The following is a 27,830-nucleotide window of genomic DNA, read 5'->3' as shown; positions in this document are numbered from 1 at the left end:
GGACTGCACGGTGGAAACGCGATTATTAGGATGTGTCGCACGTGTCCCAGCACGTTAACAACTGTTGCGAGATTGCGATAGACAAACGATTCAATGGTTATTGATTGAACGAAGATTGCGGCGGCCGCGTCGATGGCCGCGGTGCTCGCTGCGCGGTATTGTCGCCGGGGCCTCTTAACTTGCCACAATGCGGACAATGCCGTTCCGTTCGAGACAACGGGCTCTCCGGCTTATAGGATCATTCACGGATGACGTGCGGCCCATTCAAGATCATGATACATCGATAGATCCTTTCCGCAGGAGTTATTGAAACACCGGATGTGTGCTGGTGCTTACGCGACATCCGCGTAATGGCGGATCGCGTTCTTTCGCGGATTCGAGATCGCTGGAACTGCATTATTTCGCGAGGCTGTTCAATCAATGGGTAACGATTTGTCCAATACCTTCTCGCTTATTTTTCTGTTATTGCGTTATTGTCGATTATTATTGAATTATTATTGAATTCAACTTGAATTATTATTGAATCCAACTTGAATTATTATTGAATTCGACTTGAATTATTATTGAATTCAACTTGGACTATTATTGAATTCTTCTTGATTATTATTGAATTATTCTTGATTATCATTGAATTATTGTTGCTTACGACTATTGAACTATTGTTGATTATTGTGGAATTATTATTGATTGTTATTGAATTATTCTTGAATTATTCTTGAACTAATCTTGACTTACCACTAATTATTATTGAATTATTATTGAATAACTCTTGAACAATCCTCGAATTATTCTTGAATCATTCTTAAATTACTCGTAAGTAATTCTTGAATCATTCTTGAATCAATCTTGAACTATTCTTGAATTATTCTAGAACTAATATTGAATTATTCTAGAGCTAATATTGAATTATTCTTGAATTATTCTTGAATTATTCTAGAATGACAAATAGTTATTATTGCATTATTATTGAATTATTCTTGAATTATTCTTGAATTATTCTAGAATGAGAACTAATTATTGTTGAATTATTATTGAATTATTCTTGAATTATTCTAGAATAACACAACTAATTATTATTGAATAATTATTGAATTATTCTTGAACTAATCTTGACTTACTACTAATTATTATTGAATTATTATGGTTTTATTGTTGCTTATTACTGAATTATTCTTGGACAATCTTTGAATTATTCTTGAATCATTCTTAAATTACTCGTGAACAATATTCTTGAATTATTATAGAACTAATATTTAATTATTCTTGAATTATTCTTGAATTATTCTAGAATGACAACTAATTATTATTGAATTATTCTTGAATTATTCTAGAATGACAACTAATTATTATTGAATTATTATTGAATTATTCTTGAATTATTCTCGATTATGATGGTTTTATAGTTGATTATTACTGAATTATTCTTGAACAATTCTTGAATTATTCTTCGATCATTCTTGAATTACTCATGAACAATTCTTGAATTATTCTTCAATCATTCTTAAATTACTCGTGAACAATTCTTGAATCATTCTTGAACTATTCTTGAATAATTCTAGAACTAATATTGAATTATTCTTGAATTATTCTAAAATGATAACTAATTATTATTGAATTATTCTGGAATTATTCTCGATTATGAAGATTTTATTGTTGATTATTACTGAATTATTCTTGAACAATTCTCGAATTATTCTTCAATCATTCTTGAACAAATCTTGAATTATTCTTCAATTATTCTTGAATTGTTCTTCACTTATTCTTGAACAATTCTTGTATTATTCTTGAATTTTTTAAAAATCATTCTTGAATCATTCTTGAATCATTCTTGAACTATTTTCGAACTATTCTTGAATGAATCTTGAATTATTCTTGAGTTATTCTTGAATTAATCTTGACTTATCCTTGCATTATTCTTGAATTATTCTTGATCATTATTGAATTATTTTTGTTCATGATTCAATAATCATCAACAACTTACCGTTGATTACGATTGCATTCTTATCGAATTCAAATTGAATCATTATCAAATTATTCTCGATTATGGAACAAATCACAGACATTTCGAAAAACGTTGCAACACCGGATGCTGCTATTTTTACAAGCGAGCCCTTCACGGGCACGCCGTGCGTCAACGCCCTTATTATAATCGTATTTGTTAATGCATTCAAATTCGACACTAATTGCGGGGCGTGTAATTACGAGGCTCTAGTCCTTGGACGTTAAATTTAATTGGTGAAAGAATGTGGCTTTACGATGGCCAATAATTATACGATCCTTATCGATCGCGATGAATTTAATTACACGAAATTGTGGCGGTCGGCCGATCGAAAAATCTCGGCCGGCAATTAAAGTCGCGACGACCGGACGAAAATTTTCTTTTTCTTTTTTAGCCGACTCGAAACTTAATGGAAGACGCTTTAATGAATTCCGCCGTGCGGAATCGGTCGACGACCGGCGCGATTCATAACATTTTGCGTAACGAACGCCGTGAGACGTGTACGAGGCGACGCGAGAGAGCCGAGCCACGTAATCTCAATGGAACTCGACGCGGCTCGTGCATCCTTCGCCGCGATCTTCTCTCCCGGGGAAAAGCGTCGCCGGCGACCCAGTTTCCCACGAGAAACCGCCGCGCGCCGGCAGAAAAAAACAGAGAGGCTCCGTACGAGACCGCGGGGTCGCGCGGAACGGGAAAGAAAAACCGGGGGAAAATCGCGCCTACGGCAAAGCTGCGAATAATGGAGGAACGTTAATCGCTGTATATATTAATCTTATTGTGTCCGGCCGGATTTCCATAGCGCGTGCCACGCGGCGGCGGCGTTGGAACAAAAGAGATGATTTTGTTCCGTCGCGGAACGCGTCCCGCGCCGCGGTTCCCAACCCGTGATATTTCCATCGCACGGCAATATTTTAGGGCTTGTTTTGAAGAGCAGGCTTTCCTCTATCAGATCGCGGCTGAAAAAATCATCGGGAAAAATAATCGAACACGGGTAGAGCCGTTTGAATTCGTGTCCTTCCTTATGGGAAGGAATAAAAGTAGCTACACTTTTCCCCTCGGATTTGTAATAAAAAGGAACGATTTAAAAAATCGAGTCAAAGCATGCAGAAGTAGAAGTTTCGCCCTTTAAAACAAGCCCGGCTGGAGCGCAGTGCGATTTTTGTTCACGGACTTGCAGCGGTTTGAATATCGACGAGATTTTGATCCTTAAATACAAACCTTATTCTTTGATTCATTGTAATTAATACAATTAATTATAACATTGATATTTATGCAAAATAGTGACACTTGTATATTCTATTAAATATAAATGTAAATAAATATTCGCTGGTGCATCGCCGAGTAACGAAACCCAGCCGCAACTGTCCTACATAGGCGTAGGACTGGCGCAGGAAAATTCAGACGCAGCTCGCAAAAAGAGAGAAGAGTATTCAACTCGCGGCCGTTTCATAATCTCCGAGCCCAGGAAGACCAAGAAAATTTCAGTCCCCCGTCATCGAAGACCACCCTAAGCGACTTACCCGCCCACTGCGGCGGGTCGTTGCGCGAGTTTTCATCGGGGAGCGTACAATGAGGATGTACCATCTCCCGAAAGATTTCAAAGTACGATTTCCATAGACACAAAAGCACGGCACGGAGCAACGCGGGGAAGCCGACGCCGGTATCTGGGTCGTCGCATTAATTCTTTCATGCGCGGCTCGCTGGAGTGTACCCGCTCGAGTGGTGCGCCGGGTAGCGCCGCGAAAAAACAACACGAGCCCCCGCAATCACTATCGCGGAAGCGTGGAGGCAGCCAACGCGGCCGACGGCTGCCGCTCGTACCAAGAAAGCGGGACTTGTGGGGAGCCGGTCGAAAAACTACTCGCTGCTTCTACCTGGTTCAGATGCTGTAGCTAAACAGCTTCTTGTTTTTGCGATGCTGTTTGGCTACCTGGGTTGGCTACTTTGTTTAGCTATTTTGTATAGCTACTTTCTGCAGCTACTTTGATTAGCTACTTGACTCAACTACTATGTTTAACTACTTAGATTAACTACTATAATCAACTACTTAGCTTAGCTACTTTGTTTAGCTACTCGGCTTAAATACTATATTTAACTACTTAGTTTAGCTACTTTTTGTTTAGAAACCTGGCATTGCGACTTTGTTTAGCTACCTAACTTAAGTACTACACTTAAATACTTGACTCAACTACTATATTTCACTACTTAGCTTAGCTACATTGTTTATCTACTTGGTTTAAATACTATATTTAACTACTCAGTTTAGCTACTTTGTTTAGAAACCTGACATTGCTACTTTGTTTAGCTACCTAACTTAAGTACTATACTTAAATACTTGACATAGCTACTAGATTTAACTACTTAGCTTAGCTACATTGTTTAACTACTTGGCATATCTACTAGATTTAACTACTTAGCTTGGCTATTTTGTTTAGCAACCTGGCTTTGCAACATTGTTTAGTTACCTTTCTTATCTACTATACTTAAATACTTGACTTAACCACCATATTTAACTACTTAGCCTATCTACTTTGTTTAGCTACCTGGCCTAAATGCTATATGTAACTACTTAGCTTAGCTACTTTGTTTAGAAACCTGGATTTGCTACTTTGTTTAGCTACTTTTCTTAACTACTATACTTAAGTAGTTGTCTGAGTTACTATATTTGCCTACTTAGCTTAGCTACATTGTATAACTGCTTGGCTTAAGTACTATATTTAAGTAACTTAGCTACTTTGTTATGCAACCTGGATTTGCTAATTTGTTTAGCTATCTAGCTTTGTTACTATATTTAACTACTTAGCTTAGCTACTTGTTTTAGCTACTTTATTTATCTTCCTGCCATTGCTACTTTGTGTAGCTATCTATCTTAGCTACTATATTTAACTACTTCGCTTAGCTACCTTGTTCATGAAACTAGCTGTGCTACTTTGTTCCACGACCTAGCTTAACTATTACATTTAACTGTTTGTCCTAGCTACTTTGATTAGCAACCTGGTATTGCTACTTTGTTTAGCTATATAACTTAGCTACTATATTTAACTACTTCGCTTAGCTGCTTGGCTAGTCTACTATATTTAAATACTTGGTTTAGTTACTATATTTAACCACTTGTTACAGCTACTATATTTGAATATTTGGCTTGGCTACTCTGCTTAGCTACTTAGTTCAGCTACTATATGTAGCCACTTGTCTTAGCGACTCTGTCCAGCTATCTAACTTAGCTACTATATTTAACTACTTGGTCTAGCTACCTTGTTCATCAACCTAGCTTTGCTACTTTGTTTCACTATCTACCTTAGCTACTATATTTAAATATTTGACCTAGCTACTTTATTTAGCAACCTGGGTCTGCTACGTTGTTCAGTTACCTATGTTAGCTACTATATTGAACTACTTGGCACAGTTACTATGTTTAGCTTCTCGGCATAACTACTCTGCTCAGCTATTCAACTCAGCTACTATGTTTAGTTACTATAATACAACTACCTATATCTAGCTTTCTGATTCAGCTACCCTACATACGCCGCCTATAAATAAATAATCCATTCAATTACCCGATTTAGCTACCCAATTTAGCTACCCGATTTAGCTACCCAATTTATCAACCCGGTTCACACGCCCGATTTAGCTACTCGATCCAGCTACCCGGTGCAACCCACCCAACTCATACAACCCATTCCGCCCCATAACCCAGTCCAGCTAGGAACATGTCTTCCTATTATCAAGTTATCCGCTCGAACTCCACAATCTACCCAGTCGCTCTGAGCCACTTAATTCAGCCATCCGTTCCCGGCAATCTGTCCCAGCAACTCTGTCCATCTACCCCCGCGGAGCCGCTCGTTTCATGCTACTGGTTTCCATCCGGCAGGTTCGCGAATCCGATTTTTCCTTCGCCTGACGTTTCATCTTCAGTCGGCCAGCAGGCGGAGCCGTGTTTGACGGGCATCGAGCGACGCCGGCCTGTACAAACACGGGCCGGGACCAGGCATATCGGGAAACACTGGGGCTCGTCCGTTCCTCGCTACCCTCACTCCTCCACCCATTTCGACGTCGCCGGCTCGCCTCGCCGGCGCGCTCCTGGGTGGGGGGGCCGCCGGGGAGGACGCAAGCGCGGACGTATCGACCGGCGAACCCTCCGGGTGACACCCTCGCGATCCTCGGCTGAGGCTCACTGCTTCACCGGCAAACTAGTGGGTAGTACACGCACGCGACACAGGTGAGTACCGAAAAGCTTTCTCAGATTCTTCTCGCTAGACCAGTGTGCCCGAGACCCGAGCGTTTACTGCGGGGGGATTTAACCGCGCCGCGATCTGGCAACGCCTTTGCACCGTGTCCCGTTCGCTGATAACGTTCGGCCTCGTTCACCCTCGTGCCGGAATTCCCGAGTCCCCGACCCCGACGGGCCCACCGTACCAAGTGCACCGTTTTTCCAGCCGATCGACACAGTTCCGAGCGCCAGTTCGAGTTTCGAGCCCCGCGCTTTTAATCGAATTAGGTTAAGCAGATTCCGCGTCGCTCCATCGCGTGCTCCTCGGGCTTCTCTCCGCGGCTCCGCAGGCCGTCCGCGTCCTCGCTCGCGATCGTTCCCTGCATCACGGTCCCCTCTTCCGGTTCCCGGCCGTCGTGCGGTGCGGTCGCTTTCAAATTTACGCGGGAGCGGACGCGGCGGAAGCGTCGGCCGCACGCGAACCCGGCGATTCTTCACGCGTGTTCGCGTACCGTGTTCACGTGACCCGCGGTTCCTACCCCCCCCTCCGGGCCTCCGCGCGTCGTTAACGTGCGATTAATGCTCCGGCACCGATATTCGCGCGACGTTTCTCTCCCGGCGGCGATTATCGACCGCGCGCCGCACGGGAGAGGTTCGCCGCGCCGCGGAGAGTCTGCTCGATACGAGGCGGCTCTCCGCGCGTTTCGGGGCTCCGCTCCGAGTCGCGTTGCGTTGCCCGCGGATCGCGAGATCGCGCGGCGCCGGCTGGCCGCCGGCTCCGTGCCGGGCACGCGACGGCTCCGCGCCGGGCACACGGCGGCACCGTGCGCGCAGCCTCGGCCGGTCAATGCGCCTGTGCCCTTTCCTGACACCTAGGGACTCCGGCATCGATTATTACCAAAGTCTTGCCCGAACGCCGCGTAGAACGCGTGGCCAACACCGTCTAGGGACGTCGACGGACGCGAACGAGCCCTTCGCGCAGCTACAAAAAGTTTGGATTCGTTTGAAAGAAAAAAAAGGGACGAGGAAATTGTGCGACGTGACTTCGCGGAGATCGCGCTACGAAATCGGCCGATACGCTGTCGGAACTGTTTCGAAGGGTGTGTCCGATCGATTTGACAGCGGACCTCGACGAAATTAACGAGTATTGTTTTCTTGTGATAATAAGGAGAATGTGTTTGATAGGAACTCCGTTGTTTTTATCGTAACGCATGCTTCGGTTAAATTCGTGATGATTGTTTTTATGGTGGAGTTTCTGTTAGTTTAACGAGCGAGAAATGGGACCGAAAATTGATTCGTTTGGCGCGACGAGGAAGCTCGCGTCTTATTGGCCGCGCTGCGCTTCGCCGGGATGCGCCGTGTGTCTTTGTTAACCCTTTCGTGGGCACGATATAAATTTTCGAAGAAAATTGGAATACTCACTTACCGTAATTTTATTAGTAATATCAATTACAGTAATATCATTTATAATAATATCATTTATAACGATATCATGTATAATAATATTATTTATAACAATATCATTTATAATAATATCATTTATAACAACCTTAAAATATTTATTAACAAGACAGCTGTTACTCACTTTTCTTTTATTTTTAATCTTTCTCCCCTCAAAATTAGGGGTGCTGGGACCTATGCAGGGTGTCCCAAAATTATGCTATTTCCGGGAAACGAAGGGTTCCTGAGGTCGTTCGGAAAAACTTTTTCCTTTGGAAAAATTTTCTCCGAGGCGTCGTTTACGAGTTATTAACGAAAAACAGTGACCAATAGGAGACGAGATCAGCTGGCGCGGAGGCGGCCGAGCTCGCCTCTCATTGGTCAGTGTTGTTTCGTTAATAACTCGTGAACGAAACCTCATAGAACATTTTCGCAAAGGAAAAAGTTGCTTCGAATGACCTCAGGAACCCCTTTTCTCAGTAATCTCATTTCCCGGAAGTACCATAATTTTGGGACACCTTGCATATAGACAGCAGCACACTTCAACCTTGGGAATATTTGATCCTAGAGGTCCGAACGCGCCCTAAAAGTGGGTGTGAAGCTACTAATTCACGGTGCCTGTGAAAGGGTTAAGCTAAGACGCGACCAGGGAATCGATCAGCTTCGAGTTTCGCGCGTGTCGCCGCGGCGAACTTCGCGGACGCCCCCGGCGGCGAGATGATTGCACAAAGTTGCGCGAAGAATCGATACCTCGGAGTTCGCCGGTTTGAAAGTCAACTGGGCTCACGATTTCTGGTATTCGACGGAGCGCGAGCTGCGGAGGTCGAGAAAAGGGGCCCAGGCTCCGGGAAAGGGCCCAGCCGATTTGTCCTCGGAGGTTTTTCAACAACTATTGTACCGTTCGATAGCTGACTGAGAGAAACTCGTCTGTGTAAAATTTCAACCCTGTGACTCGTCCGTGAGGGTAGTTACAGAGTAAATTAGATCGCGCGCATTTCCACATATTTCCCCTCTTCGATAACTTTTCAAAATTTTGACAAAAATGTGGCTTGCCTCGGACCTCGAGCCGCGTGTTATAGAATTTGTTCAGATTTTTCGGAAGCAAGCTATGGTTTTAAAAAATGGGAAACTAGAAAAAAAATCAGAAAATTGAAGATTTCTCGAAAACAAAAATATAGGCTTTTTTGATATTAATTCCTTGATAAGATGCTGTCTCAAGCAGTACGCTAGATTTTTTCAGATTTTTCGTAGAATTGCGTCATTGTTAAAAAAAAATGGAAACCGAATTTGTCGACGTTTTTGCTGCGAGAAAAAAATTTCTACTTGTCGGATTTATCGCGAGTATAGGTTAAGTAATTTTAAACGTTATCACATCGAAACAAGCAATTTTTTCAAAATTTTAAAGCGTCACTGGTGGGGGGAAATGAGGGGGAAAAGAGCGCAATTTAATTTACCCTGCAACTACCACCCCCCCCCCCCACCCCTGCAAATTACAGATTTGGAATTTTAAGTATTTCTTGATCAATTATCGAAAGGTAAAACAGTCGTTAAAAAACCTCTAAGAGCAATTTTGACCATCTTAACCGGCTGGGCCCCAAAGGGCTCAAAAAGCCCAAAGAATTCGGATCGCGCGAGCTTCTCGAATACTTCCGATCTGTTGAACCTGAGAGACGTTCAGAATCTCAAGGTCGTCGCGAGTAGACTGCTCGGAAAAAACTCGGAAAATATAATAATTAATATAATAATATAATTAATATATATAATTATAATATAATTGATATACGTAATCATAACATAATTAATATATATATATATATATATATATATATATATATATATATATATATATATATATATATATATAATTTATATTTATATATATTATTATATTTATTGTATATATTTATATTTATATATATTATTATATTTATTATATATATTTATATTTATATAATTTAATTATATTAATTAATATAATAGTATAAAAATTTTGAGCGGCAGAACTGTGCGACTTCGGTGCAATCGGCGAGTCCGTAGCGTCGCGCGTCGTCGAAGCGTTTCGAAAAGTGCTAGAAAATCGAGGCGGAAATCGCGCGCGATTCCGCGCGGTGCCCTCGTTCCGCGGAAACAATTATCCGTTGTGCCGGCGGTTCGCGGACCGGCCGAGTGCCGCTGACTCGTTATCGGCGCTGTTTATCGCAATCCGATAATCGTCACCGGCTCGAAATCATTGTTCCCGCGGCCGGCGGCACGTCGGACGGAAAAACACGTAGCCGAGGCTCGCGCGAAAAAGAAAAATTGGTACGGCGTGCACCGGCACGCCGGGGCGTTTTATCGATCAGCGGGTGGCCATCGAGCTCCACTTTTGCCTTGCCTGTGCTAAATTTCGAGGAGAGGTCTTCATCCCGCCGGCACAAAGAACGCGCGGGCGACATTTTTCATCGCGGGCCGCGGCCGCCCCTTGCGAAAGATGTTTGCTGTTATCTTTCATCGGTTGAATGCCCGCTGAAAAATAGCGCGCTCCAGAATAGCCACAAGGAAAACGGGCGGCCGGTGAATCTTTTAGGCGCATCACGGCCTTCTCTCGCGTTGCGAAAATGTTGCCGGCACGTTACAGTAATTTCACGCAGAAATGTTCCGCGGGACCTGGAATTGAAACCGACGGATCCGAGAATACTGAGTCGCGATACTTCGGGGCTCGCGGAGAGGTGACTTTGCTTTTTTATTTTTAATTTTTTTTTGCCACGATTCGGAGGCAATTCGGTGGCCACGTGACACGATTCGAGGGCAATTCGGAGGCAATTCCGAGGTCACGTGACTCGATTCGAAGGCAATTCCGATGCCGCGCGACTCGATTCGAAGGCAACTTCGAGGTCACGTGACTCGATTCGAGGGCAATTCCGATGCCACGCGACTCGATTCGAAGACAATTTCGAGGTCATGTGAATTCGGATCCCACGTGACTGAATTCGGGGGAAATTCGGGGCCCACGTGACACTATTTATAGGCAATTAGATGGCTAGAAACCACGATTCGACGATCAGAATTAGTAGAATTATAATTTCCAAGAGCTAACCTAAATCTGGATGAGAATCGTTTTAAATCTGGATTAAACCTGAATTGGGTCCGGTTTAGATCTTAGATCGCCCCGGATTAAATCTCAATTAAGCCACGGTTAATCTCGAGATAGATCAGAATTAATAAAAGTATAATTTTCAAGAAGAGTTATTGCAATATCTTGAGATTTACAAATATAGTACAAGTCTCGACAAGAGCTAGGTTAAATCTGGATTAAATCCGAATTAAGTCTGGCTTAAATCTGATTTAGATATGCATTAAGTCTATATTACATCTGACTTAAATCCAATTTAAGTATTAATGCAGAGTTAGATTTGAGTTAGGTTTGACTTAGATCTGATTTAGATCTGTATTAAGTCTGTAATAGGTCTGGCTTATATCCGATTTAGGACTGTATTAAGTTTGTATTAAATCTGACATGGATCTGAGTTAGCTCTGCATTAAGTCTGTATTAAGTCTGATTTAGATCCGATTTAGGTCTGTATTAAGTTTGTATTCAGTCTGACAGAGATCTGAGTTAGTTCTGACTTAGATCTGAGTTAGTTCTGACTTAGATCAGAGTTAGGTCTGACTTAGATCTGATTTAGGTCTGCAATAAGAGTCCGTATTAATGCAGATCTAGTCCATAGATCTGAAATAGTTCTGACTTAGATCCGAGTTTGGTCTACCTTAAATCTGAGTTAGGTCTGATTTAAATCTGATTTAGGTCTCCATTAATTCTGTATTAGACCTTTCGAAGGCCACGTGACACGATTCGAAGGCAATCCTGAGGCATTTCTCCCCAATTGTCCCTCAGCTTGTACCCAAAAATGAACAATTTGAGAAAAATCGCGACTTAGATTCTTATACTCGTCGGTTACAATTCCGACTTAATTACAGTAAATTCTCCCCAATTGTCCCGCAGCTTGTACACGAAAACGGACAATTTGGGAAGAGGAGATACGATTATTCAGCACGATACAAGCACTGTTATATTTTTATTCAACTATAAAAAGGAACACTTTTATATTTAGCAATGGTCAACGACTATAAAAACGAAGCTCGAGTAATCGTACCTCCTCCTCCCAAATTGTTCGTTTTCGTTTCCAAAGCCGATCAAGTCGATCAGAGAGAACTTAAACTAATCGTGGATTAACGGGAGACAATTATTCCTGTTCGCAGATTTCAACTTGGATTGTTTAGTTTCTCCTTCCTCACCTCTCTTATTTCGTCCTTTCCTTTCGGGTTATCCTACGTTGAAGTTTCTTCCGGGACCGGACAAAAGAGCCGCAGACGTCGAACCGTCGGACATCAGCGTGCGAGACCGGTAATCCGTGACAGCCGCCCGATCGCCGCCGGAACCCGAGCCGACCCGAACGGGCTTAGGAAGTTCGAGACCGCCGCGCCAAGGAGGAGACAACCGGCGGTGCGCGTCTGCGGGACGACAGTCTGCGTAAACCAGCAAGATTACCGGCCGCGGCGGTTGCGCCAAATACTGTGGTACAGCTCCTTCACCCGGCAACATTTCATTCTCCAGCTTTCGGCAGTCCTTCACCTCCAATGTTAACTACCTGAAACGGAGGTGAGTGCGAAACGAGGCGCTGTGTCCGCCGGAGTCGCGTTTCCGCAGGCTGAAAACGGAGCAATCGATATATTTTTATCTGTTACTTTCGGTAAATTGGCTCTAATTTGCGCTCGGATTGGACAGGGAAATGGGCGATTCGGGAAGAGGAGATCCGATTATTCGAGCCTCGGTTTTATGGTCGTTGATAATCGGTAACTATAAAAGTGATATACAGGGTGTCCTAAAATAGCACTTTTATAGTTATCGATTGTTAATAACTGTAAAAACGAGCCGAATAATCGTATCCACTCTTCCCTAAGTGTCCATTTTCGTTTTCAAGCTGAGCGTCAATTTATTTGCTGTACTTTGTAGCGTTTCTCAATTTTTTTCAATATGGCGCACTTGATTAAAAAATCTGAAAAAATTGTTGGTTAACAATCATGACCAGCTTGTTGAACTATAATAATTTCAACATGGTTACATGACCGATACCGATAATAATATAAGAACTTACCGGTTTTCGATTTTTCTGAAAAAATTCATGAACACGCGTGCCCTAATAGTCAATATATTCTAGATTTTTTTCAAAATTTTCAATCGAAGAAGATAAGAGAAATTGCAGAAAGAACGTCATTTTATTTGTCACCCTATTATCTTTGGATAAGCTGTCGAATGGTCTGTTGCAAGTTCAATTTGGTCCAAGGACACTTTTGACACCCTTATTCGGCTGTGTCCTTCCTCGAAAAAATCTCCCAAAATGCGAGACATCGGGAGATTCAATTTTGGCCACTGGAAACGAGTCTCCGGCTCGGTGTGCATCGGAATTTTGCATGAGCAAAGACAACACAGTGTGCTGACGCTCGATGGGCCCCGCAGAACGTCGCACAGTTTCATCCGATAGGTGGAATTCATTGCGTGGGACAGTTTTGGACGTTGTTTAAGAGAAATAAGTGTATTGTATTGATATTTTGTTGATATTTTGTTGACATTTTATTGATATTTTATTGATATTTTATTGGTATTTTATTGGTATTTTATTGATATTTTATTGGTATTTTATTGATATTTTATTGATATTTTATTCATAATTTATTGATATTTTATTGATATTTTATTGATATTTTATTGGTATTTTATTGATATTTTATTGGTATTTATTGATATTTCATTAATATTTTACTGGTGTTTCATTGATATTTTATTGATATTTCACTGATATTTCACTGATATTTCATTGATACTTCCTTGATACTTTATTGATATCTTATTAAAAATTTTATTGATATTTCATTGATATTTTACTGATATTTCATTAATATTTCATTGATATTTCACTGATATTTCACTGATACTTCCTTGATACTTTATTGATATTTATTAAAATTTTATTGATATTTCATTGATATGTCATTGATATTTCATTGACAATTCAGTAAATTCTCTCTAATTGACGCTCAGCTTCGAAACGAAACTGGCCAATTTGGGACAAAGAGATCTCCTCCTCCCGAATTGTCCATATACCCACGCAATCCGAGCGTCAATTACGAAGAACTTATTTAACCGTGTGCCGTAACCCGTCATCGCAAAGACCAGCGCGAGTTCCGCGCGCATCAGAGCCAAGAATGTGCCATCATCACGTCACGCATGCAAGCCGCAGCAACCAGCAAACTCGTCCGTCATGCCAAGCCAGCCAGCCCCCACCCCCTCTCCAAGCACGGTGGCTGTTCGATGTTGCTGTTTCACGTCCCAGTGAAAAGCTGGCGGCACTAAAAAGCTCTTCGTAACGCGACACACGAGCGTGAACGACCACGGGACGATCCGACCTGTTGTCACTGTCACGACCACCATCGTAGCTTGTCTTCCAGGTTCTCCTCAGGGGATTTGACCTCGGAGCTAGACGATGAGCCGAGCACAGATTCCGGGCTGGCCTCCATGGCCAGGGATTCGTCCCAATCGTATCAAAGCGCGTCGGAACGGCCGTTGCAGTCGCAGCCGACGCCCGTCCCGCCGGCCAGCCAGCCACCGGTGCCTGGAGCACCGCCACCTGGACCACCGCAACCCGTCGGCGGCGATCTAAGCCTCAACCTGAGGCCCGGCTCCAGGACAACCAGCGCCCCCTCGTCGCCAGCGAAGACCCGGGAGAGCCTGCTCCAGAGGGTCCAGAGCTTGACCGGCGCTGCTCGCGACCAGGTACTTTGTTTGCCATTTGATCCCTCGAGAAACTAAGGTTCTTTGATTAGGCTACGATTCTCGATGCTTGGGCCCTTTAAGTTGGCTTTGAGGAGGCTTCCGGGGTCTGTACGAGGGTCAAAGGGCCTTCGAAGGGACTTGAGGGTCTTTAAGGGACTTTGGATGTATTTAAAGAGACTTTGAAGGGTCTTTAAGGAGACTTTCAGGGCCTATAAAAGTCTTCAAGGAGCTTTAAGGGAGTCTTTAAGGACCTTTAAAAGGCCTTTGAGGAGCTTTAAGGGTCTTGTAGGGCTTTTGAAGATCTTTAAGGAGTCTTAAGGGTCTTTAAGGGCCTTTGAAGGGTCTTTATGGTGGTTTTAAGGAGACTTTCAGGGCCTATAAGAGTCTTTAAGTAGCTTTAAGTGAGTCTTGAAGGACCTTTAAGAGGCCTTTGAGTAGCCTTAAGGGTCTTTTAGGGCCTTTAAAGGTCTTTAAAGAGTCTTAAGGATATTTAAGGGCCCTTGCAGGGTCTTTAAGGTGGTTTCAAGGAGACTTTCAGGGCCTATAAGCGTCTTTAAGGAGCTTTAAGGATCTTTAAGCAGCTTTGAGGATCTTTAAGAGATTTTGAAGGTCTCTAAGGGTCTTTAATGGACCTTTGAGAGCACTTTCAGGAGACTTTCAGGGCGTATAAGAGTCTTTAAGGAGCCTTAACTATCCTTAAAAGGAGCCGCAGGGGTCTTTGAAAAGCCTTAAAGGACTGCAAAGGTCTAGACCCCTCTAAAAGGTCTATAAATGCCTTTTAGGGGGGTCTAAGGGACCTTTGTGGACCGTCAAGGATCTTCAGGCTCAAAAAGTGACTTTGGAGGACTTTAAGGACCCTTAAAGTGACTTGAAAGGCTAACCTTGAACATTTAAAGCAGGCCTGAACAAGTAGTACTCTCGCGGAACAAGTGGGAAAGTATGGTAGACGCGGGAGTCTTCCTGAGGTACTCCCTACTTCTAATCAAATCTAGCAGATCGAGTCAAGTATATTACAAGTAGAGATGGCGTCAAGTGTGTTACAAGAAAAGATAGCGTCAAGTGTATTGCAAAAAGAGATGAGTCTAAGTATATTAGAAGCAGAGCTGGAATTAAGGGTATTGCAATTTAAAGTAGAAACAAGTATATTACGAGTTGAGATTGGGTGAAGTATAATATGAGCAGAGATACTGTCAAGTATATTACAAATAAAGATGGGTTCAAGTATTGTATAAATTAGTAATGGTGCCAATTGTATTACAAGTAGAGATGGGATCAAGTATAGCACTTTATAGTATACTATAAAAAAGAGTAGAGATCAAGTGGTATACTATAAATTGTGATGGGTTCAAGTTTATTAACAATGGAGATAGGTTCAAGTATATTAGAAGTATAGCAGGGTTCAAGTATATTAGAAGTGTAGCTGGGTTCAAGTAAATATCAAGTACAGTTTAGATCATTGTATATTACAAGTATAGCAGGAGTCAAGTATACTACAAGTAGAGATGGAATCAAGTGCATTAAAACTAGAGATAGGTTCAAATATATTACAAGTAGAGATGGAGTTAAGTGTACTATAAATCGAAATGGGTTCAAGTATATTACAACTGTATATGGGATCAAGCATATTATAAATAGAATTAGGATCAAGCGTGTTACAAGTAGAGTTCAGTTCAAGTATATTATAAGTATAGCTAGAGAGGTTCAAGTAAAGTTGGAATCAAGTGCATTAAAAAAAGAGATGAGTTCAAATATATTACAAGTAGATGTGGAGTCAAGTGTGCTATAAATAGAGATGTTCAAGTATATTAAAAGTAGAGTTGAGTTTAAGTATATTATAAGTATAGCTGGGTTCAAGTAAATTTCAAGCAATGTTGGAATCAAGTGTATTAAAAATGGAGATGAGTTCAAATATATTACAAGTAGAGATGGTACTATAAATAGAAATGGGTTCAAGTATATTACAAGTGAAAATGGAATCATGTATATTATAAATAGAATTAGAATCAAGCGTGTTACAAGCAAAATTGAGTTCAAATATATTAGAAGTATAGCTGGTTTCAAGTAAATTGCACTTGGTTCAATTAATTGTAATTGGTTCAAATAAATACAGTTGGCATCAAGTGTATTACAAGTACAGTTGGAGTCAAGTATATTAGAAGTAGAATTGTGTTCAAGTATAGACATGGATTCAAGTATATTACAAATGAAAATGGAATCATGTATATTATAAATAGAATTAGAATCAAGCGTATTACAAGCAGAATTGAGTTCAAATATATTAGAAGTATAGCTGGCTTCAAGTAAATTGCACTTGGTTCAATTAATTGTAATTGGTTCAAATAAATACAGTTGGCATCAAGTGTATTACAAGTATAGTTGGAGTCAAGTATATTACAAATACGGTTGGGTTCAAGTACAAAGATGGGTTCAAGCATATTACAAGTGAAAATGGTATCAAGTATATTACAAATAAAATCAGGATCAAGTACATTTCAAGTATATCCGAGTTCAAGTAAATTTCAAGTACAACTGTGATCAATTATATCACAAAAATTTGAAGTATCAGATCAAATCTCTCCTGTCACACAAAACGGTACTGCTCAGCGACATCTCTGCCAAAATCCTTGATCAACCAAAGAATGGATCACGATATCCCCGACTCGTTCGAGTGGCTAAGTAACGAGCTGAACTCGTAGATCCCGATTTGGGCCAAAGTGCTTGACTAGAATTACGTTTCACGGAACTTGCTTCCGAGCCGTGCGCTCCCGGTCCAGCTCGTTATCTCGGCTGAATGGAATAAAGCCAAATCGCCTCGTCTGGCAAGGGATGCTTCAGAGTTCGGGATCCGTGGCATTGGTGTCGATCCAGGTGCAGACGTTCGAGAGAATACTATTCGCTGACCCGTACCGATCTCGACGATGGAATTATATTTTATTGGAAAGAGCAATGGAATCGATGCGAGCGCACGTGTGCACACGGACGGCGCTTATCGTGGCAAATTTATGCGACACCACGGACGTCTGTTGCCAGATGCCTGCTCGCATAAACAGCGTGACGTCACGGTGATTCTTTATCATCGGCGTAAACTAAATTTAAATTGAACGAGTCGGTTTTATGACAAAAGTAGGATTCAGAGGAAATAATGATTAAACTAATAATCGGAAATTGTTATCAATAAAATTATTATGGTTATTATTATTATTAATAAAATTATTATTGTTATAAATAAAATTACTATAATTATTACTAAAAAAATTATCATTATTATTACTAAAAAAAATTATCATTTTTATTAATAAAATTATTATCATTATTATTATAATAAAATATTATTATTATTATTGATAAAATTATTACTATTATTACTAATAAAATTAATGAAAATCCAATTGTTAAAACTGTTCAGAAAGAAAATAAACGCTTCTCTATCGCCTGGTTTTTGCAACTAAGGTGCAGAATTTTTATTTTGCAAAAAGATTTGCAAAAAAAAAAGAAAGAGTATTTATACAGTATTTATTAACCATTTGTTCACGAGGAAACGATTGTTTGTCACAACGTAGGGTGCCTCGATCCTTGGAGCAGCAGTGTCCGGCGCGACGAGGGGTCCGTCGTTCAACAAAGATCGGTGTTTCACTCTCCTGGTGATCGACGATCAGAACACCGACTGGAGCAAGTACTTCCGGGGCCGTAGACTGCACAGCGACTACGAGATCCGCGTGGAGCAAGCGGAATTCCGGGAATTGTCGTTGACAGCGAGCGAGGCTGGCACCGTGGTCTCCATGGCAGTATATCGCAACGGGACCAAAGTCATCCGGTGAGACTTTTCATTTCTGCTATTGTTAATGTTTTATGGCATCCGAGTAACTGTTCCGAACAATTGGACTAATTGGACCAATGAATCCAACTGTCTAATTTGTTTAATCCGAGTGATCCGTTTAATCCAACTGTCTAATTTGATTAATGAATCCAGCTGATCTGATTAATCAACCTAATTATTTCAATTAATCCATCCAGTTGATCTGAGTAATCCAACTAATTGTTCCAATTAATCCATCTAGCTTATCTAATTAATCCAACTAATTGTTCCAATCAATCCATCTAGCTTATCTGATTAATCCAACTGACTATTCCAATTAATCCAATTGTCTAAGTTGTTGAATTCGAATGACTGTTCCAATTAGTCCAACTATCTAATCCGATTAATCCATCTAATTGGCCTGATTAATCCAACTAATTATTCCAATTATTCCATCAATCTGATTTGATTAATCTAACCAACTATTCTAATTAATCCAACTGTCTAATCCGTTTAATCCAAGTGACTGCTCCAATCGATCCAACTATCAAATCAATTAATCAATCCAGCTGATCCGATTAATCCAACTAACTATTCCAATTAATCCAACTATCTAATATGATTAAACCAACTAGCTATTCCAATTAATCCAGCTAGCTGTTCTATTTAATACAAGTAATTAATCTGATTAATCCGATTAACTAATCTGACCAGTCCGAAGGATAGCAACTGATGCACGAAATTCATTTGCAGATCGTTCAAACCCGATTTCGTCCTGATACGACAGAACCTGAAAGACGCAGGAGAGGACAATAAGAACCTTCTTCTCGGCCTGATGTACGGAGGCGTGCCAAGCATTAACAACCTCACTGCAATTTATAACTTCCAGGTGATTATCTATTCGATGGAAATTTTGTTCACGCGAGTAGACGCATTGTCACTTATAGTGTAGACACATTGTCAACGACAGAGTAGACACATTGTCATTTATAGAGTAGATACATTGTCACTGACAGAGTAGACATATTGCCACTTCCAGAGTAGAAACATCGTCACTTATAGAGTAGATAAATTGTCAATGACTGAGTAGACACATTGTCAATGGGCATAGTAGCCACATTGTCAGCAGAAGAGTGAATACATAATCACAGGAACGATCAATACAGTGTGACAGGAATAATCAATGGAATTGGTTCCGAATTAGAGAAGGTCATGGGTCGCAAATAAGCTCTAAAAATACTTTGTTATCTACTAGAAGCATCGAGACGGCGCGCTTCATTTGTCCTCCACAAAAATAACTATTGTACAAGGCTTATCAGAGTATTCTTAGAAAATTAGTAGCTTATGGTACCGAGACACTATTGTACTTCGATGCAGTTAATTCAAAAATCAATGGATGACGTACAAAGCAGAAACATCATAAAAAAATTATAAAATACTAGAACTAGTAGCGTGTACTGCTACTTATGACTGCTTATTACTACTTGACTACTACCACTACTACTACTACTACTACTACTACTACTACTACTACTACTACTACTACTACTACTACTACTACTACTACTACTACTACTACTACTACTACTACTACTACTACTACTACTACTACTACTACTACTACTACTACTACTACTACTACTACTACTACTACTACTACTACTACTACTACTACTACTACTACTACTACTACTACTACTACTACTACTACTACTACTACTACTACTACTACTACTACTACTACTACTACTACTACTACTACTACTACTACTACTACTACTACTACTACTACTACTACTACTACTACTACTACTACTACTACTACCGGACTATTACTGAAATAATAATAAAAAAAAATAATAATTATTGCTTAAAAATATTAGTAGTAACTACTACTTACTAATACTAGTTGTAACTATTACTTACAACTACTTATTACTATTAGTAGTAACTATTATTTACAACTACTTACAATAGCAAGTAGTAACTAGTAGTAACTACTACTTACAACTACTTACTATTACAAGTAGTAACTATTACTTACAACTGCTTACCACTACTAGTAGCAACTATTACTTACAACTACTTACAGTAGTAAATAGTAACTAGTAGTAACTACTACTTACAACTATTTACTACAACTCGTTTTTTAGCGATACTAACGCCCAAATGAATAGCTCCAAAGTGCTAGCGTGAGGTTCCGCCGCGCTAGCGTGAGGTTCCGTCGCGCTAGTGTAAGGCTCCGCCGCGCTAGCGCGAGGCTTGGTCACGCTAGTGTAAGGCTCCGCCGCGCAAGCGTGAGGCTCCGCCGCATAAGCGTGTCTCTTCACCGCGCGAGCGTGTCACTTTACCGCGCGAACGTGTCACCGCCGCGCGAGCGTGTGTCTCCGCCGTGCGAAACGAACGCGTCTTAGCCAAGCGTTATTAATCAACGTTTCTCCGCAGGACAAGCCATGGGTGTTCGCGCATCTGCTGGGCCTGCAGCGTCGCCTGGGCAAAGACAACTTCCCCCTGATCGAGCAGACATTCTACCCGAATCATCGTGAAATGGTGAGTCATTGTTCATCGATATTTCCCGTTCGGACCAGTCGAAACCGTGACACGTCTGCGTCTGCGTTTTCATCCTTTATTTCTCATCTGTCTCGTTCAAGTAATACATATAATACACTTACAAAAGTTATCAAATGGAACAGACTAAACTAGTATACAAATCGTGCGACTTAACGTAGATACGGGTCACGTGGTTTTTAGGAAATGCCGGCTAGAGTCCCATCCGTGTCGCGCGTTTAGCATTTTGTACTAAATTTCCAGCCCCGGTGGTCGGCGCGCCGCCCGGGGCTCTGTTTCCCGCCGCCGCCGTCGTCGTCAGGACCGCGCTCGGAGACACGGTTCACAAACGGAGAACTTAAAATCGATTCGCGCGTCGACCATCGCCTCGGCGCGTGCGCGCGGGCCACGCGGGCCACGCGTTCGACTCGCAGATCCGTCCTCTAATCTAACAATTAAATAGCAATTAATTAAATCTTTTGCTGCGCGCATGCGCGCGTGCGAGCGCGCACACACTCACACGGGCCCAGGGTGCGTGGAACGATAGAGAAAGGGGGATAATAATTTAAAAATGCGTAATATACATCAATAGCCTATATGTACAACTAAAGTATAGCCAATCGACGTGGGTCGATTTCTACGCCGATTTCTGCATAATTATGATTATCGTTCGATCAGGATCCGCGACCTTCACAACGGTTCGATCGACCCTTCGCGCGCGGGGCATTTTTCCAACCCTTTCAGCACACCCTGACTCGTCGATTGTTGTAATAATGATTAAATATTAATTGGAAACGTTACTGAAAAAATCTTAATTGAAATGTTAAATTGAACATTTGTAAAACGGTAAAACGTTGGAAATCATTGATACTATTTAAAATTTGAAATTATCAGAATTATTGTATTATATATATTTCAAATATTTAAAATATTTTTATTATAAAAAATATGATATTTATAATATTTATATCATGAAAAATATGATATTTATAATATTTATATTATAAAAAATATAATATATATAATGCACATATTATAAGAAAAAATATTCATAATATTTATATTATAAAAACTAAAATATTTATAATATATATCATAGAAAACAAATTATTTATAATATTTATATTATATACATTATATTATACATATTTGAAATTTGTAATCTAAATTTGCAAAAAAAGATTGTTAATCCTGATAATGATCAGACTCACGGCGTGTCATAAGAGGAAAGCCCCGAGTGCGAAGGGTGAACATTTAAATTAGCTTATGCGGAAAAATGATCAGCCAATGGTGCTGGTGATTTCTACGGGCCTAAAGATTGTGGATTGGCATAATCGATGGCCGGGCTTTTGTACTCGCTGACACAACCTTCCAATTAATACTTTTGGTAAAAGGAAAGAAAAAAGGAAAAACGAAAAATAAAACACACGCGAGAGAATAAATAGAACGGCGCGTGGGGATGGAACAAAAAAAGCGCGATTAGTCGACGAAATTAACGCTACGTCTGGAATAAATAAATACAATCGAATCCGCTTGGCCGCTGGCGATTCGAAGGGGTGTTCTCTCTCTCTCTCTTTCTCGCTCTCTCTCTCTCTTTCTCTCTCTCTCTTTCTCTCTCGCACACATACACATTTTTTCTATTTCTCTCTCTCTCTCTTATTTCTCTCTCTCTCTCTCATTTCTCTCTATTTCTCTCACTCTCTCTCTTCCATTTCTCTCTCTCTCTCTCACATCACTCTCTCTCTCGCGCGCGCGACCGGTACCCGTTCTATCCGCAGAACCAAAGCGCGTCTGTCGTTGCGAACGAAGCCGGCTATCGTTAAGGCTCAAGCAGCCTCTGCTGCTCGCGTTTCTGCTGGTGCTCTTTGATGCAGTTGTTGTAGGGGATCGAGGGGGCCCAGCCGCAGCCGCCTGGCGTCGCCAGGCAGGTACCGTAGGTCTCCTGGCAATGGTACGGGCCCGGCTCACTCTCCCATAAACACCGCTTCCTGCCGCCGTTCTCCAAATCTTCGCCCTTCCTCCACCACGGTGTGTAGTTCACCTGCGACAAGAAATTGTTACAGTCGAATTTTCGAGATCAACTAACCTAAATTAACCTAAACCAGGCTAAATTAGCAGTGATACATTTTATAATCGCGCCAGGAAATTGTTTGTTCCTCGATGAATTTCTTTCATCGCGGACTCGCAACGATGGTCAACTTTAGGAATTTTTCCTGCCGCGACCGTGAGAGCTGGACAAGTGAATCTTGCATAGAACGATTCTAAGGAGTCTCCTGAATGCGATGGTATTTTTTCTTTTTAGGTTTGAGAGCGTTTGGGTAGGTTTGAATGTGAATAGCGTTCGGAGAGACCGGAGTTAAATTTTCGGCGATTTTTGGTTACTTTGACGATTTTGGGTGTCGAGGCGAATTTTGGTTTGAACTGGTTTGAAGTGGTTTGAAGTGGTTTGAAATAGTTTGAAGTGGTTTGAACCGGTTTGAACATAGGTTACGTTCAGAAACACAGTTCTCTATTTATTTTAACAATTGACAATGTTGTCACAAATTTTGTTACACTCTTGTAAGTGTTTGAACAGGTTTCAATTGAAATAGTGTTCAAACGAAATGAAACTAGAAACTTTTATGGACATTTTTCTATCTGTTTTAACAATGAAGACGACAAATTGTGGCAAAAACCATGCTTCTAGGTGCAACGAGTTATCTTTTTGTAGGTTTGCGAGCGTTTGATGTGGTTTGAAGTGGTTTTAATTGAAATTGTGTTCAGAGTGCAATGTAATTTTTTTATAAGATTGCAAGCATTTGAACTGGTTTGGACTGAAATTAATTTCTTCAGAGAAGATTTTGACAAGTGTTGCACTAGATGAGGTCTAAATTTTGAAAAAAATATTTTGAAAAAAGTTTTGTCCATTATTATAATGTACATATAATAAATATGATAATATGTAATAAATATGATAATATATAATCAATATGATAATATGAAATGAATATGATAATATGTAATTAATACGATAACAAATAATAAATATGATAATATGTAACAAATATTATAATAAAAAATAAATACTACAACAAATATAATAAATATATAAAAAAAAGAATTAAATTATAATAAATAATAAATACTAAAAGTATGATAATACACAATAAATATTATAAAAAAGTGCGATAAATATAACAATATTATAATATGCAATAAATAATGTTGCAATTAAATAATAAACAACAGTACGCTTCTACTATGCTGATACCGCGCGTCATAACTAAATAAACAATGGGAGGCAGCGGTATCGATCCGCGGACTCGTGAAAGTGGCCCGGGTAGTTTCACTTACGTCGCAAGCACAGCCGCGGTGAAAGAGGCCTCTGAAGCCTTTCCGTTGCCTGGGCGGCACCTCGGACCACCGCATGTGCAGGTTGCACAGCGACAGATGTATCCTTCCCTGGCCGATTCTACCTTTGTCGATCATCCCGCCGACCACGTAAGTTTCGCCGACGTTCAGAGCGACGCCGCACATGCTGTCCGCCGCCACGGTCCATAAAATCTGACGCTTCGGGAAATTCACGGGATTCACGGCGTTACGGTCCTAATCGAACAAGGCAATCTGACGTTAATAGGGGGATCGGGAATCGTAAGACCGGGTCGTAAGTGGTCGCGCCGGGTGGAGGGGGGGCGGGGGTCGTAAAAATCAAGTCCATAGGGAGAGACTCACGCACCTTGAAGACTTTATTCACTTTCACGTGGTACGCCAGCTGGATGTCGTTCCTCTTCTCGGCTCCCCTCACTCTCACCACCGCCACTGGAAAATCGATAGCGGTCAAGATCGCAGAATATATTACAACTTATTCTTACTATATTATTGTTATATTATTATTTTGTTCTTTTTATATTTTTATTATATCGTTATTCTATTCTCTTTGTATTTTCCTGTTATATTATTTTGTTCTTTTTATATTTTTATTATATCGTTATTCTATTTTCTTTGTATTCTTGTTATATTATTAATCTATACTTTTTATATTCTTGTTATATTATAATTTATCTTCCTATTATTTTCTCGTTATATTCTTGTTATATTCTTATTTGTATTCTTATTATATTCTCATTATATTGTCGTTATATTTTTATTTATACTCCTATTTGTATTCTTATTATATTATTATTTTGTTCTTTTTATATTTTTATTATATCGTTATTTTATCCTCTTTGTATTCTTATTATATTATTGTTCTATTCTTATTTGTATTCTTATTATATTCTCATAATATTCTCGTTATATTTTTATTTATACTCCTATTTGTATTCTTATTATATTATTATTTTGTTCTTTTTATATTTTTATTATATCTCTCGTTATTCTATCCTTTTTGTATTCTTATTATATTATTGTTCTATTCTTTTTATATTCTTATTATATTATCTTGTTACATTATTATTTATATTCCTATTATTTTCTCGTTATATTCATATTATATTTTTATTTTTATTCTTACTATACTCTCATTATATTCTCGTTATATTTTTATTTATACACCTATTTGTGTTCTTATTATATTATTATTCTATTCTTTTTATATTCTTGTTATATTCTTATTATAATAATTATTGACTTACTATTATTATCATTATTGACTTATTCATTGAGTCAATCGACAGTACAAAATCAAATACTTTATTTCGTTGTTGCAAAACAGAAAATAAAATCATTCAAAACATCTATTGAAAAAATACAAAGTTAACCATGGAAAATACAATTTTTCAAATGAACAACAAGCAGAAATAGTGTATATTTTCTGAAGATCGAAAACCGACGTCACACATACCATAGTCTGACTTGCAATACAATGTTTGCGGATGGGACCTCACGCAGGTGCAAGCGAGGACCCTTTGCAGCGGAGCCAGCGATAACGCAATCAGCAGGAAGTACGTCCAGAACGTTAGCCGCCACATCTGCAAACGAGAATCAAGAACCGATTACAAAGAACGAAGTAAAACGTTCCGAAAAAATAATAACGTTTTATATTAAAATATATTTAAAAATATATATTACATATTAATATAATATATTGTATATATTATAATATATTAATATAATATATTACATATATTATTATATATTAATACAATATATTACATATATTATTATATATTTTACAATATATTAATATAATACATTAATATATTAATATAATATATTACACATATTATTATACATTACTATATTAATATATTAATGTAATATATTATATATATTATAAATTAATGTATATTTTAAAATATATATTAAAACAATATTAAAATGATAACAAAATGTCTTCGATAATTAATCCCTTCATTAACATTATAAATAAAAATTACAGATAATACAACAATGCAATGAAATTGTTTAAATATTTGAATGGTTTGTTGTTAGACCGTCTCTCGTTAGACGGCTAACGGAATTTCCGATGTTCTAACGAGTCGGTCGAAATGACGAACGGCTGGGCCCGGGGGCCCATTCGTCTTCGGAATCCGATTATCCGCGTCCGAATGATTCAGGACGCGGCCGTCACCTGTCCGACGCTAGGAAACGTATAACTCTATTTAACGAACGCGGAACACGCTCGTTAAGCCGAGAATGCGTGTTCCGCCGTCGCTGTTGCTTCCTCTTTTTTTTCCTCCCCCCACCACGCACCGCGCAGATTCCGCCGCGCCGCCGAATGCACGGCCCCGATGAATCACGGGACACCCATAAACGGCTAATTTCAATTTGTCATTGGTCCGTCTAAATCTGGCGGCACGGGCCGCCGCCCACGTGGCTCGTTGACGCTAATTCGTTCGGGCAGACGCGCGACGCGAAACGAATTCACCAGCGAATTCGTGGGAAAAAAAACGATCGATGAACGGCCGCGAACGACGCCGCGTTCGACGCCACGATCGATGAACGAAAGCTGCGCGGTCGAAAGCTTGCCGCGATCGATGCTGCGCTCGCTTCGAACGTTCGCGCGCGTTTCGATAGGTTTTGGCGTGAATTGGCGTTCGATTTCGCGACGTTTTCAGACTTCTTGAATGGTTTGATAGAGTTTGACACGGTTTGACACGGTTTGACGTCGTTTGACACGGTTTGACGTCGTTTGACACGGTTTGACAACGTTTGGTTCGGAATTGTATGAATGTTTCGATGGAACTTGATAAGTACAGTGACTGCATTTTTGTGCACTCGAGGAAAGTGATTTTTTTAGGCGTTTGACAACGTTTGACACTGTTTTATAACGCTATTTTTGCTGGTTTTTCGATTAATATGGGAATTAAAGATGTTTGCTTTGGTCTTGTATGAATATTTCGATAGGACTTGATTAAATACAACGACTGCATTTTTGTGCACTCGAGGAAAGTGATTTTCTTGCGCGTTTGACAACGTTTGACACCGTTTTTTAGCGCTATTTTGCGGATTTTTCAATTTTCCTGGAAATTGAAGTTGTTTTCTTTGGATTTGTATGTACATTTCGATAGAACTTGATCAAACACATTGATTGCATTTTGTTTCACTCGAAAAAAGTGGTTTTTGCGGGTTTGACAACGTTTGACATCGTTTTTTAGCGCTATTTTTTGCAGAATTTTCAATTTTTCTGAGAATTGAAGATGTTTACTTTGGATTTTTATGAATATTTCGATAGAACCCGATAAAATGCAGCTATTGCATTTTGTTTCACTCAAAAAAAGTGATTTTTGCGAGTTTGACAATGTTTGACACCGCTTTTTAGCGCTATTTTTGCGTTTTTTTCAATTCTTCTGGGAATGGAAGGTGTTTGCTTTGGATCCGCATGAATATTTCGATAGAACTTAATAAAAAAAATAGTAACGTAAATAAATAAAAATAAAATAAATAAAAAACATAACAATAATGACTTAATAATGAAAAAATGAAGTTCGAGCTTTCTTGCACAGCTTCACACCGTATTTTGACGCAGCTTTTGCGGCGGGAAATCGAAGATGTTTGGTTCGGATACGTTCGATAAATAATTATAAACATTTCGTCCAATTCACAT

The 27,830-nt window shown here is 39.9% G+C and overlaps 2 protein-coding genes across 8 annotated transcripts in view; one reads left to right on the top strand and one right to left on the bottom strand.

The window, feature by feature from the left end:
• The first annotated feature begins 6,110 nt into the window (after window positions 1–6,110).
• Syn (synapsin) overlaps window positions 6,111–27,830 on the top strand; it is a 103,667-nt gene continuing 81,947 nt past the window's right edge. For 2 of the 5 annotated variants that reach the window (XR_013034786.1, XM_033479333.2), the window contains exons 1-6: window positions 6,111–6,218; window positions 11,889–12,288; window positions 14,136–14,460; window positions 18,021–18,274; window positions 19,010–19,145; window positions 20,702–20,806. Coding sequence is in view for 4 of the 5 variants with exons in the window: in XM_033479333.2 (XP_033335224.2) it covers window positions 14,203–14,460; window positions 18,021–18,274; window positions 19,010–19,145; window positions 20,702–20,806 (753 nt within the window). In the remaining variant the exon portion in view is untranslated. Of the gene's footprint in view, window positions 6,219–7,150; window positions 7,354–11,888; window positions 12,289–14,123; window positions 14,461–18,020; window positions 18,275–19,009; window positions 19,146–20,701; window positions 20,807–27,830 lie in introns of those variants that run through there. The other 3 variants (XM_033479335.2, XM_076526260.1, XM_033479334.2) reach the window with 3 other exon arrangements.
• Window positions 20,869–27,830, bottom strand: part of Timp (Tissue inhibitor of metalloproteases) — a 62,628-nt gene continuing 55,666 nt past the window's right edge. For all 3 annotated transcript variants that reach the window (XM_033479339.2, XM_033479340.2, XM_033479338.2), the window contains 4 exons: window positions 25,626–25,752; window positions 24,519–24,601; window positions 24,137–24,388; window positions 20,869–22,844 (listed from right to left, as the gene is read on the bottom strand). In XM_033479339.2, the coding sequence (XP_033335230.1) occupies window positions 22,623–22,844; window positions 24,137–24,388; window positions 24,519–24,601; window positions 25,626–25,752 (684 nt within the window). In that variant the 3' untranslated portion in view covers window positions 20,869–22,622. The remainder of the gene's footprint in view (window positions 22,845–24,136; window positions 24,389–24,518; window positions 24,602–25,625; window positions 25,753–27,830) is intronic.

The sequence above is a fragment of the Megalopta genalis genome, chromosome 14 (genome assembly GCF_051020955.1).
Source record: "Megalopta genalis isolate 19385.01 chromosome 14, iyMegGena1_principal, whole genome shotgun sequence".
NCBI lineage: Eukaryota > Metazoa > Arthropoda > Insecta > Hymenoptera > Halictidae > Megalopta > Megalopta genalis.
The sequence above is the reverse complement of the archived record's forward strand: the minus strand, read 5'-3'. Positions and strand labels throughout refer to the sequence as shown.